Below are 13,969 nucleotides of genomic sequence, written 5' to 3'. Positions count from 1 at the left end.
CAAGAAATACTGTCTATTGCCTATAGAGAGCACAGGTGCACAGCAAATGTGTGATTAAAAAAACCCCACAATTCTAAGTCTTTGGCTAATTTAAATTATAGACTTTGATGGATGCATCAACAAACTCAAGCTCTTCTTCCGTTTGGATTTTTGTAAAAAAAAAAAAAAATATATATATATACACACACACACACACACACATATATTTTTTATTTATCTCTTGTGTAAATTTTATTTACTTTAGCTGTGCTCCACATAGTTAATAATCATCCATAGTATGATAACAATCCGATTACATCAGCTACCTATTAAATCAGTTAATACCAGTTGATTTGGGCAATTTGGCAACCTACATTGTACAATCAAACCTAAACGATTCTATTGATTCTAAAAAAAAAAAACCTGCAACGCTCCAGGTAACCATCACTGTTCACAATTCCCACTTAGGGACAAGATTACGCAAAGCTATATTTTTGTTAGCGTCCTTACTCTAGCTGGATATCCACGAAGGGAGCCAGGTACTGCGCGCCAGGCTTTCATTTGGGAACACGTGCAGGTGGTAAGAGCTGGTAGGAAGTGTTTAGGTCAGTGCTTCTTTCCCCACCGCATAATTCCAACGGAAAGACGACTGCCCCTTGGCTTCTCATTGGCCAAGGGAGCGGAGACGAGGGAGGAAACCGCGCAGAAGACTAGGTCTTACAACAGGTGCCTTAACCCCGGGATTTGGCGCCACCGGCTATCCAATCAGCGCCGAGTACTGCGTTCCTCCACGATCTTCCTCATTCAGTAGAGCCCTCTATCTGCCAGCAAAATGAACGAATCCCCACACATTACATTGCTACACAAGCCACGCTTGCATTCATGACTTCATTCACGCTCCTCAACAGCCCAGGGATATAAGCATTATTATTATTATTTCTCAGAAGATGGAACTGCACCTGAGCTACAGGGCCCGTGACCTGCAAGGCAGATGCGCGAATCCGGAGCTGGGACCACTCCTTCGGGAAGAAGGACTTTGATCCGACGGCCACTGCCGTCACCTCCCCAGTCCGGAGCTCCCGGAGAAGCCGCCTGACTTGGGTTCTCAGACGGCGACTACTTTCCCTCGCGGCCCATCGAGCCGTAACCAGCCGCCATTCACCCGACTTCCCAAACCAGGAAAACCCCCGCCAAGAGCCCGCGCGTCCCGGCTTGTAACCCGCAGCGTGTACAGGGCGAGGCCGCGCGTCTACAGTCACCCCATGGGTTGTTACCCACGAACCCGGATCGGGCGCTGAGTGGCTCACCCTGGCTCCCAACCCCCGTCCGACCTCCTTCACCAGGGAATCTCCCGTCCGCCACCGGACCCGCCCCTGCGCCCACAAGCCGCTCTAGCCGCGCACGGAGCCGGCGCTCTCGTTGCTCCCGGCCTGACGTCATCGCCGGGCGCCGCGACGAAGTGGCGGGCACGCGCAGCCAAGAAGATGTCTCCGACGCCGCCGCTCTTCAGTTTGCCCGAAGCGCGGACGCGGTTTACGGTGAGTTGCGGGCGGGTGGGCGCGGCTCCGGCCCAACGCTATTTGTTGCTTTCCTCTCCCTGAAATTACTCGAATTTTGCACTGGGATAAAGCGGGGACAGAGGCGTTGCGCCGCGGCGACGGGTTCCCGGCCCCGTCGTGGGCTGGGGAGGCGATAAAGGCACCTTACCTGCCTCTTCCACGAGTCCTCTGCGGTCCGTCTCCTCCTTTCCGCCGGCGAGTCCCGGGACCTTGCGCCCTGAGTGGAGGGCTCACCCGCAGACTACCTTTGGGTCCTGCTCCTCTGCGGTGCTCGCTTAGCCAGGCGGGTGTTTCCAGAACGGGCAGGGGGGCTGCTCTAGAGGAAGGCGGGAATGGTTTTAGTCCAGAGAACCGGCTCCCGCCCCGCCTCCTAACTGCCAGGTGGTTCTCGCCGCTTATTCATCACCCTTTAACCCTTTGTATCTCACTCCTTAGAGATCGTTGAGGACGGTCCTAAGTGGGGCGAGGCAAACTGATCAGCTTGGGAAGGGTTGTCAGCTGTCATTTTATTCTTCCGCCTTGGGGAACAGTAATTTAAGCATTTGGGGAAACACTTTACAGAGCGTTTTGATGTTAGCTTATTTAACTCAAAATAGCCCTGTGAAGTAGGGTGTTTAAATATCCGCAGTAGATGAGATAGAAACTGAGACAGCCCGGTCCCCAGCCCCCGCCTTTGTTGTTGTTCAGTCGCTAAGTCGTGCCCGACCCTTTGCGACCTCATGGACTGCAGCATGCCAGTCTTCCCTGCCCTTCACCATGTCCCGGAGATTGCTCAAACTCATGTCCATTGAGTCGGTGATGCCACCCAACCATCTCATCCTCTGTCACACCCTTCTTCTGCCTTCAGTCACCCAGCATCAGGGTCTTTTCCAGTGAGTCGGCTCTTCGCATCAGGTGGCCAAAGTTTGGAGCTTCAGCATCAGTCCTTCCAAAGAATATTTAGGGTTGATTTCCGTTAGGGTTGACTGCTTTGATCTCCTTGCAGTCCAAGGGACTCTCCGGAGTCTTCTCCAGCACCACAGTTTGAAAGCATAAAAGTTAAATGGTTTGCTTCACTGTTTTTTCTGACTTCAGACTCAGTATTCTTTTTATGTTGCCCATCACCAAATGAAGAACCTTGTTCTAAGTCGTTTGACTGTATTCGTCCCTAGTTTTCTGAAATTCTGAGAGGAGAAACTGTTAGGTGTATCCAAGGTCATATCAGTCCTGGAAGTGACCATTTAATAGGAGATCATGTAGCCCGGTGCTTCTTAAGATTGAGCATGGGTTGGGATCACCTGGAGATCTTGTTAAATGAGATTCTGGTTCAGTAGGAATGGGGCCTGAGATTCTGCATTTCTAACAAGTTCTCAGGTAATGCCACTGCTGCTGGTGGTAATAAGGATCTGCAACAATCCATATATGTAACCGGTGAGGAAAATGAATCACAGAGACAAAGGGGTATGCTCTAGATTATGAGCTTCCCAGGTGGTGCAATGGTAAAGAATCCACCTGCCAGTGCAGGAGGCAAAGGAGACGTGGGTTCATTGCCCAGGTGGGGAAGATCCTCTGGAGAAGGGAATGGCAACCCGCTCCAGTATTCTTGCCAGGAGAATCCCATGAACAGAGGAGCCTGGCGGGGTACAGTCCATGAGGTTACGAAAAGTCGGACACCACTGAACTTGCATGCACCAAGATTACACAGCCTACTCACAGAGCCAGGAATGGACCATTTCCAGTATAAATTAACTCCTGTGAGGTAACAAGATGATTTTCCAAGTGTATGTGAATTTTCACAGAGTGAATGACTTGGCAGTATTTTTGCTTTCCACTTACAACTACTTTGTGACAGTCAGCAGCTTTAGTACTTTAAGACATCAGTGTTTACTTGATGTCAGGGACTGTGCTGTGCAAGCTACCTAGAGGGGGTGGGACTTTTGTTGGGTCTTGAAGAATGGATAGAATTTGCATGAGCATGTGGGAAGAACAATGTGCATGGATACACTAGAGTGAACTTGATAGAAAATGATGGAAAAATGGCTAGAGCCTAGTGGACAGTATGTGTTTGGGGTTACTGGGAAATAAGGTTGGATAGATTGACTGGGATAACATTATTAATGACCTTTAGAGGAAGCTGTGAAACAAAACTTGTAAATAAGGGGCCACTTTTAAAGCAGAATGAATAGCATATTTAAACGAAAGGTAGGAGGGAAAACCTGGAATGAGAAAACTGAGCTTGGAAGCTCTCGACAAGCTTCAAGTGATGAGTAAGTAGCATTTGACTGAGAATTACTGCTGAAATGACTGACAGGTAATTTTTCTCAGAAACATTTTTTAGTTAGACATACAATTAATGAGTGGTGTGTTTTTCAGTGAATAAAAAAATCCTTCAACTTATGTGCTTTTTTTTTTCTTCCAGAAATCTACGAGAGAGGCCCTGAACAACAAAAATATCAAGCCCTTGTTGAATACCTTTAGCCAGTTACCTGGCAGGTAAGGCATTAATATCCATGACATGGGCTCATTGAAATCTTTATACTTACCCTGAGCTGTTTTAAAAATGCAGGTGTTTTTTGTTTTTAATAGTGAAAATGAAAAAAAATGTACCCTTGACCAGGCTTTTAGAGGTGTTCTAGAAGAAGAAATTGTAAGTATGTTTTTCCTTTATTTATTGTTAAAATTTTGCTGGCAGATTAGTAAATATTATTTTTTCATTTGCTTTTATTCTTAGAATAGATATTTAACCATGACTGTTTTTTTCTGGAGTGAACTTCTTAGTCTGTGAAACCTAACTTGGTCATAGTCAGCATAGGAGTTACATAATGAATAAGGGTTTTGATAGCATAGGTGCAATTTAAGAGTTTGGTTTAATAAATTAGCAGAGCCCTCTGCCATTGAATATGTATAAGGAAAGTTGACACGAGGTCTTCCTGAGCAAGAACTAGAACTTGAAGATGGGCCCTGTCTTTGCTGTATAAACAGCGACACATTCTGGAGTGGATGAGAAGTCTAGTCCAAGGATGTTCAGCACGGATTCCAGGCCCTCATTTTCCTTATCAGCATCCTCCTTCTCAGTTAGTAATAGATAACAAGAGCCTATCCAACTTCAGTACAGAAATTTAAATGTGAAAAATCTGACTTTGTGTACCATTAGTGGAGCACCCAAATGAAAGGAAAAGTTCCAACAGCTTATTCTTCCTTTAGCAAAGCTTGGATCCCAAGAAGCTAGATTCTTTTCCAGTGGCCATAAAACAGTGTCCCTTTCTTTAGGACAGTTCTGTATTCATTCTTTCCTCTTCTTCAGACCTAGTCACCTGTTGTTAGGCGTTGGGCAAGGTTACCTTGCTTTTTTGAGCCTCAGTTTCATTTGTAAAAGAGGAAACACCATTTTTTCAGGGTTGCATAAAACGGCACTTAATAAACAGTCAATAAATGCTGTTTTTTATGATGTTATCAAACCTAAGCATCATCTCTCTTCTATTATTAATAAAACCCTCCCCAAGACATATTGATGCACTAGTGCAGTTAATCCCCCTGGCCCAGCCTTTTGTCTGCTGCCTTTGAGTGACTTAATGGCCTCAGCGCATCTTTACATGATTAGCTTACAGGCTTAATCATGCAATGTAACCATCTTCCCAAGACTCGTGGATTTTAAGTGAATCACCTGCTGCTTATTTATTTAATATACTTCTACAGTTAGGGCTCTTATCATTCATTGTTAAAATATTCTTAGTAATTTTATCCTCTGTGAGAAATATCTTTATCCAATGTTTGTGATAATCAATTTAATGTCAGAGGGTATGTTTTTCTTATTATCAGATTAGTCTAAATTCTGGTTCCTAAATTAAGTTGTTTTCTCCTTTGTTGGTAGATAAATCATTCATCATGTGAAAACGTTTTAGCTATTATTTCTCTTGCTATTGGGGGAGTAACTGAAGGTAAGTATGGTTTGGTTTGGTTTTAAAATAATCCTGGACATGACATGCTGTATTGAAAACGTATTCTCCCCATACCTCTCTACCTAGTTGATTTTGTTCATTTTTCAAATTCTGCCTACCTGCCCCCCTTGCCAAGAAGTCCCACTGAAATTAACTCACAGTTGTTTCTTGTCACTAGTATACAGTACACACTGACATGTCTTTGTTCTCCACTTACTTTGTTCATCCAGTGCCTATTTATTGAGCATCTACTATGTGCCTGGTACTGAGCTAGGACTTGGAGATTCAGTAGTGAATAAAACATATTTCCTGCCTATAAGGAACCTAGTGGTTCATGAAGGAAACACATGTAAATATCTTATTGGGGGTAATTGAAGTGGGACTGAAGTGTAGTTGAAGTGGTTCTTTAAACTTCAGATGCTGAAGGGACCAGGATGGGCTAGAAAGAAAACTGTAACATAGGAGCTGGGGTGTAAGGGCTGTAAAAAAAAAACTGGAGCAGAATGCTGAGAGGATGATGAGAACCATGAGGAAAGAAGCAGGAAGGTAAGTTAGGATCATTTGTAAAGGACTTTGTATGCTGTGCTAAAGAGTACCTATGGGAAAGGCATGGGATGGCGAGAAACTGCTGGCAGGAAAACTAGGTAGAGGATGGTTAAGATGGGCCAGGGTTAGCAGGAGGTAGTTTCAGCAGACTTTTAAAAAGGCATGTAGTGAGTACACAGTGACTAATACACAGTAGTAGCTCATTAAATATTTGCATAAAGAAGCAATGGAAAAGTAGTTCATCAGTACTCTTTTTTTAATTAGTTTGGTTAAAATATTCCTTTGACTTATTCATATAGTTTATGTGAAAAGTGCCTTTTAATCTGTAAAGCACTATTCGCATATTTATTATTTTGATACTTATTCCTACAAAAACTGAAACACACCAGGTAAAAGTGATCTTCCAGTGTAGCCACAAGCAATTTTGTGAACTTAAGTAGTTCATAAATTTTGGCTTTAGGAGTTAAACTTCTATGAAATGCTTATTCATCATTCATTTATTAAGCATATTCTAATGTGTACTGCAATGGAGTGTTCCTTGCCAGTTTCTGTCAGTTTGCAGCATCTACTTCATTCATTGATTATCCTGATATGATACTCTTGTAAACTGGTAATGTTTTTAATGCTTCAGTCAGTTCAGTTCAGTCACTCAGTCATGTCCTACTCTTTGCAACCCCATGGACTGCAGCACGCCAGGCCTCCCTGTCCATCGCTAACTCCTGGAGTTTGCCCAAATTCATGTCCATTGAGTCGGTGATGCCATCCAACCATCTTATCCTCTGTTGTCCCCTTCTCCTCCTGCCTTCAATCTTTCCCTGCATCAGGGCCTTTTCCAATGGCTCTTCATATTGGTTTTTCCAGTTCTTCGCATCAGGTGGTCAAAGTACTGGAGCTTCAGCTTCAGCATCAGTCCTTCCAATGAATATTCAGGACTGATTTCCTTTAGGATTGACTGGTTGAATCTCCTTGCAATCCAAGGGACTCTCAAGAGTCTTTTCCAACACCACAGTTCAAAAGCATCAATTCTTCGGTGCTCAGCTTTCTTTATCGTCCAGCTCTCACATCCATACATGACTACTGGAAAATCCATAGCTTTGACTAGACGGACCTTTGCTGGCAAATGCTTGAAGTTATACAAAGTCTGTGTTTAAAACTTTTACTTTATTTGAGAAAGATAGGGACTTAAGAACTCAGTTAAGCCATGAATAAAAGTTTAAATACCTCTTTATTTTAATTTGATGGGAAAAATGTCTTCTTGAGAGCAATATTATTGTATTGTTTTTTATGTGACAGATTTTCAAATTGTCCATAAACACGTTTTGTTAAACTCAACTTGGCAGACATTTATTGAGCTTCTGTTGTGTCAGACTCTCCACTGATGAGAACCTTCAAAAATGCCTACCTTTAAAAAGCTCATAGTCTACATAACAAAAATAAACAGTTTGGATATGATAAGTACTATAATTTATGTACAGTGTGCTTTCAGAAGCAGAGATGTGGTAGCCTACACAAAAGTACCAGAAAAGTTTTTTAGATGCAGTATGTACTCTATGCTTTGAAAGACTGAGTAGGAATTTACCATGTGATAGAGAGGAAGAAGCCTAGTTAGGCAGAAAACATTGTAAACAAAACTATGCAGGCTTGAACATAGCAAGGTGTGGGGAACTCAGGAGGAGGTGTCTGTGGCCAAGGTTAAGATGAAGCTCAGAGGGCAGCATAGAGGCTGGGACACAGGTTGTGACAGTGCTGGGGAATCATGTTATCACCCAGCTCATCAGAATCACCAGTGAATCTCCATTTTAAATGAGACTGCCAGGCTTTCACTCAGTTTCATTGAATCTTTGAGAGTGGAGTCTAGGTAATTTTCTTAAGTTCTGTAATTATTAAATGTGTGTTATTTTGCCAAATTATACTTCAGCTAAGGGCAGGGAGTATGCACTCTAATCTCTTGGGTATACAGGACACAAAGTATCACAAATCTAAGTGATAAAGGACTTTGGAGGTCATCTGGTTCAGTCTTGTCTCTGGCCTGTCTTGTCTCCTCTCAGTATCATCCTGGGCAGGGGATCATCGTCTGCTCCCGTTGATGAAGCTCACCGTTTGATTTCTGTTAGCTGGTTCTGATGATCAGGTTTCCTTTGCATTGAGTTGAACTTTGCTGCTTTATGCCTCACTGGTTCTAGGCAGTATCCCTCATACTACATTCCAGCTATGATCTTTCCAGTGCAGCACAGGGCTGGAAATACTACTTCTGGTTTCTGAACCACTGTGTGAATGCAGTATTAGGGGCTAATAGTGCCCCTAGATACTTTTTTTACATACCATGCTGAAGTGGCTACTTTTCCTAAACCCTTAACAAGCATTGATATCTATTACCTAAAAATAGAAAGAAGAATGAGCAGGGGGATAAAAGCATTTTTAACTAGCCTAGATGACCTTGAAGTCTTTAGTTGATTGCTTTAGTAAGATTGAATTTAGACATAACTTTTTATTTTACCAATTTTTCCTTTGAAACAACAGTATTATTTTAAAAGTATAGTAAGAACTGAAATTAGTATCAAACCTTTTTGTTATCTTTTTTGGACTAGATCTTTTCAAATGACAAAGACAATTTAAATTTAGCATTATTACAGAACATTTGGAAATGAGGAAAGGGGAAAATAGTAGTCCCAGTTCTTCTACTTTAAAAAACTACCATTTATTTTGGTATATGATTTTAGTTTCTCTAGTCTTTTTAATAGATTTTATTGTTATAACCATAATATCCATACAGTTTTGAACCCTGCCTTTTTCACTTGACATTATATCATAAGCATTTTCCAAGTTATTATAGTCATCATAACCATCATTTTTAATTGGCTGCATTATATTCTTTTGAATAGCTTAGTGGTGACGAAAACAGACTGTGGAGCCAGACTGCCTGGGTTCGTATCCCAGCTCTACTGCTTACTGGCTCTATGATCTTGGGCAAGTTATTTAACTTCTCTGTGTCTCAGTTTTCCCATTCTGTAAACTGGAGATAATGTTACCTACCTCATAGGGTTGTGAGGATTACACGTGTTAGTGTATGCGAAGCCCTTAGTGTGCCTGACATATAGTAAATGCTCTAGAAGGGTTATCAAGGGTGATGATATCATCACATACCAAAACTTAAATGAACTTAAGTATATCCTGCTTGGGGACTTGTAGGTTGCTTCTGTTTCTTGCCTTTCACAGCCTTGTTAGGATTGACAAAGTGTACCTTTAAGATTATCTTCAAAATTTTTTACATGAGCTCTTTTACTCAGTCATATTTTAAACTTTAAATTGGCTTGTGCTCCACTTGAAGGTATTTGTACGGCATCTACACCTTTTGTATTGTTGGGAGATGTTTTGGACTGTCTTCCTTTGGATCAGTGTGACACAATATTCACTTTTGTGGAAAGAAATGTTGCTACTTGGAAATCAGTAAGTGCCTTAGTTTCTTTTTCCTAACTTTAACTAACTTTAGCTTTCTATAGATCTAGAGTTCTGAGGGTAGTTTGTTTTGTTTCTTGCTTTTATTTCTGACTGCTGATTGCTAAAAAGTTTGTCTTTATGAGAATTATATGTTCTGCTGTCTTGGAAAAGCCAAGTAAGAGTCACATGGAGAAAAAAATGACAGTACAAAATTTGAGTAGAAACAGTTACCTTGAAAACACACACTTTTACATGTTTTAAAAGTAACTTAGAATCGTATTTGTTATATGTTTGAAAATATTTCATTAAAAATGTTATTTGCTTGGAAAAAGTGAAAGCGACATAGTAGATTCTCAGCACATATTAGTGTTCTGTAAAATCTTACTTCCTGTGACTTACTATTGAAGAATGTGTACCAACTTCAGAACAGTAGTAATAATTTCTGTCTTAATTTCAGAATACATTCTACTCTGCTGGAAAAAATTATTTACTACGTATGTGCAATGGTAAGTAACTAATCAGTAAATGATTGGTTTTTTAGAAGGAAATATGGCCAGGAAACCAGGTGGTTGAATTAAACACAGGTTATAAATTTTTTTTTAAGTAGATTGTATCTTCATTTTAAAATAGCAGTCTGATTTATTAAAACTGATCATTTGCTTTAAATTTATCTATTCCTGTTGTAAGCATAAACTTAATGAAAACCAAAAAGGTGAATAAAGTTTATCTTGTTCATGTTAAACTCGTTTTATTTTTAATTTTCTAGTCTAATTTTAATTTTTTGTGACAGAAAATAGTTTCTACCCCCATTTTGAGAACTACTGCTTTAGGAAAATACTTTTGAACTGGTTAAGACACTTGGGTATATTGTAATAAATATAGAATGATCTCTTCTGTGTAACCTTTGTTTCCATTTGTTGTTAGATCTCCTACGAAGATTATCAAAATCCCAGAATACAGTCTTCTGTGGACGAATTCAGCTCTTTTTGGCCAGGCTTTTCCCTTTATCTGAGAAATCAGGTGAGCTTTTGTACATAAATTGCTTTGCAGGAAAATTTTTACCTGTTTTTCATGGACTAGAATATACCATGATGATTTTTTTAAAAAAAAAAAGGTTCTAAAAAGTTGAAAGATAGCATAGGAAATTGTCGCTTCATTTTCTTTTACTTGTAAATAGTTGTACCTGTTCCAGTGTATAATACAGGTAACACTCAAATAAAGCCATTGATTCTTCAAGTTCAAAGCTTATTAATAAGAATGTACAGTTGAATCACACTGAAATATGTAGCCATGAATCATGTTTTTATTTCATTTCTTAATGCCTGCCAGTTTTTCTGCTTCCATTTTCTTCTTCAGTCACTACTGTTTAGTCACATTTACTTTTGTTCATTTCTTTTATCATTATGAAATATAACAGTAGAATGAAAGTGCATAAAGTAAGTATATAGTATAATAGTTATGAAGCAAATAGTTGGGTAACCCCTGTTCAGGTCCAAAAGTGAAGCATGGCAGTGTTCTCGAGCCCTCCACAGTCTGTTCAGATATGCCAGATTTTAACTGTCTATCTGCCTCAGTCACCCCTTCCTTAATATCAGCTAATCTACCACCTACTTCACATGTTGTTGTAAGGATTAAATGAGTTAAAATATGGAAGAGCTTAGAACAGTGCCTGCTTGTGGTAAGACCTATGGTGTGTGTTAGCAGTGGCAAAATTACCTGTGACTTTCTTTTTGTCCTGCTGTATGTCTGCTTTTTTTCTTTCCTCTTATTTAAATGTGGTCAGGATTAATTTCAATTTACCAGTGTATTTACAACTTGTATTTCTGATCCTCTATTTGTGACTATTAGTCTTTAGACTTTAGTGCAAATTTTGTTTTGTCTGAAAAAATCTTTATTTCTTTACTCTTGAACAATGGTTGAAGCTTAGATAGAGTGGTTGAAGTATAGAGCTTGTAGGTTGGCACTGGACATAGGATTTCATTTAGTGGAAGGTCATCATTACTTTGCCTTTGTTTTCTAGAGAGGAGTCAGATGTCAGTCTAACTCCTTTGAAGATAATCTAGTTTTGTTTTGTTTTTTTCTCTGCTCTTGAAATTTTCTTTTTCTTTGAATTTTTGTTTGTGGGGTTTTCGGTTTTTCAGTTTCATATAATGTATCTAAGCATGGATTTTTAAAATTTATCATTCTTCAGATTTGTGGGCATCTTGAGTTTGTGTATCGGTTGTCCTTCATCCACTTTCTAAAAAAGTAAGCTGCTATTTCTTCAGATATTGTGTATGCTGCTTTCTCTTTATGGAACTCTAGTTAACATTCTATACCTTGTCTATCTCTTACACCTTCTGCATTTTTCATCTCTGTCTCTTTCCATCACATTCTGTATGATTTCTTTAGAAATGTTTTCTAGTTTACTACTTCTCTGTTCATCTATGAATAATCTGCTGAAAATGAGTTCTTAATTTCAGTAACTGTACATTTCATTTCTAGAAAGTCTTTTTTTTAAGTCTGCTGTGTCACTTTTTAGTGTCTTACTCCCTGCTGTTTTCAAACTTGTTTTTTAACTGTCTCACCAGGGTGAGCGTTGTTACCTTATTTATGTGTCTGATAATTCCAGTGTCTTAAGTCTTCATGGCTCTTTCTCACTCACTCTTGTGCTTGTTTCTCACTCATGGTGTCTTACCTCTTTTGTGTTTCTGGTTAGCGTTTGATGTTATGTTTGGGAAGATATTAGAAGGAATAATTTGGAGGCCTGGGTTAGATACCTTTCTCCAGAGAGAGCTTTCATGACCTGCCAGGCACCCTAGAAGGTGCTACGACTAGTGTAAGCTTACCTTCATCTAGCCCAGCTCGAGGTCTGTGATTGCTTAGGTCATCAAGAAGACTTGGTGCAGGGCTGCAGTTTGTTTCATCCCTACCTGAGGACATAACCCTGTACGTCCCAGCCTAGAAGATGGTTGGGGTAGGATTTATTAGATTCTGCACCTTCCTTAGGTTTGTTTTTAACATCCTTACTTCAGGAAGCTGCCAAACAGTGGCTCAGTTTTGCAACTGATTCTTCCTGTTTGACAAACAGAAATGGCTCTGAGTGCTGACGCTGCATTGCTTATCTTTCTTGCCTTCTTAGTTTTTTGCCATATATTCCTCACTCTTTACAGTTTTTACAAAAAAACAATTTTTCTATTTCATTGTCTAAAACAATGCTGTGAACAGGGTTTATACTCTGTAAGAATTTATAGAATTAATTAATCCAAGTTTGTAGCTGTCCTTAGTGAGAGGATTAATCTGAATTGTTAATTAGTTCATTATTAGCCTTCTGTTACTGGAAGCTCAACTTTTTGTATTTTTTAACAGCTTTACTGAGATGTGAATTCACATACCATATAGTTCTCCATTGAAAATGTGTGATTTTCTGTTTTCTTAGTATGTTCACAGGGTTGTGCAGTCATCACCGCAGCTGATTTTAGAACATTTCTCCTCCCGTAGGAGCCCTGTGCCTGCTAACTGTCACTCTGCACTTACCCCTATCCCTGCCCTCTCTCCCAGGCCCGAAGAATAGGTCATCTACTTACTCATCTCTGTGGATTTTTCCTATTCTAGACATTTTAAAAAATGGAATAATACAATATGTGGTCTTTTGTGACTAGCTTTTTTAACCTAGCATCTTCAAGATTCATCTGTGTTGTATGTATCAGTAGTTCATTCCTTTTTACAACTGAAGGATATTCTCTGTATGGATAGACTGCAGTTTGTTTATCCATTTTTCAGTTAATGGACACTTGAGTTGCTTCTGCTTTTTGGCTATTGTGAATAATGCTGCCGTGAACATTTGTGTACAAGTTTGTATGGATGTATGTTTTCACTTCTCTTGGGCATATACATAGAATGGAATTGATGGGTCATATAGTAACTGTTTTAATTTCTCCTGGAGGTATATCTAAGAGTAGAATTACTGGATCACATGGTAACTCTGTGTTTAAGTTCTTGACGAGCCACTAGACTGTTTTCCAAAGTGGCTGCTTCATTTTACAGTCTTATCATTGATGCAAGTGCCTCCCAGTTTCCAAACATCCTTACTAACATAAGCTAGGTTGGCATTTCGGGATATCTTCTTGTAGTACTTCTTTTCTTGTGTTTGTAGATGCTGAAGAGTCAGTAGAATATATCCCAAGACCTTTAGAAAGCTGTTTTAGCATGTAGTTTATCCATTAAATTTAGTTAAGTGTGACTAAAATTTTTAACCTAATGGAGAATTATGTCATGTGCTATTGAGTAATAGAGAATAGACAAAGATGGTTTTAAGTAATTAATACAGAAGGGTGAGCCAAGTTCATTCACTAGCTTAATGACTTCATCTAGCATACTAGTTTTCCTTTTTTTTTTTTTTTTTTTAAAAAAAGGCTTTTTGTTTTAAAATAATTTTAGACTTAAAGTCTAGACTATATGTATATGTAAAGTACCTGAATAGCTTCACCTAATGTTAACTTCTTACATACTATGTGCATTTATCAAAACTGAGAAATCAACATTGGTGCA

The 13,969-nt window shown here is 39.6% G+C and overlaps 1 protein-coding gene and 1 long non-coding RNA gene across 3 annotated transcripts in view; one reads left to right on the top strand and one right to left on the bottom strand.

Moving 5' to 3' along the window:
* Positions 1-203: 203 nt before the first annotated feature.
* On the bottom strand, positions 204-1,358 carry LOC133047567 (uncharacterized). The gene is made up of 2 exons (XR_009690774.1): positions 1,287-1,358; positions 204-800 (listed from the first exon to the last, which is right to left on the bottom strand). It is a non-coding gene; the product is annotated as an uncharacterized LOC133047567 (long non-coding RNA).
* THOC1 (THO complex subunit 1) overlaps positions 1,353-13,969 on the top strand; it is a 37,809-nt gene continuing 25,192 nt past the window's right edge. For both annotated transcript variants that reach the window (XM_061130847.1, XM_061130848.1), the window contains exons 1-7: positions 1,353-1,517; positions 3,937-4,010; positions 4,104-4,164; positions 5,389-5,455; positions 9,330-9,448; positions 9,897-9,945; positions 10,364-10,459. In XM_061130847.1, the coding sequence (XP_060986830.1) occupies positions 1,464-1,517; positions 3,937-4,010; positions 4,104-4,164; positions 5,389-5,455; positions 9,330-9,448; positions 9,897-9,945; positions 10,364-10,459 (520 nt within the window). In that variant the 5' untranslated portion in view covers positions 1,353-1,463. The remainder of the gene's footprint in view (positions 1,518-3,936; positions 4,011-4,103; positions 4,165-5,388; positions 5,456-9,329; positions 9,449-9,896; positions 9,946-10,363; positions 10,460-13,969) is intronic.

Source organism: Dama dama, chromosome 27, assembly GCF_033118175.1.
Source record: "Dama dama isolate Ldn47 chromosome 27, ASM3311817v1, whole genome shotgun sequence".
NCBI lineage: Eukaryota > Metazoa > Chordata > Mammalia > Artiodactyla > Cervidae > Dama > Dama dama.
The sequence above is the reverse complement of the archived record's forward strand: the minus strand, read 5'-3'. Positions and strand labels throughout refer to the sequence as shown.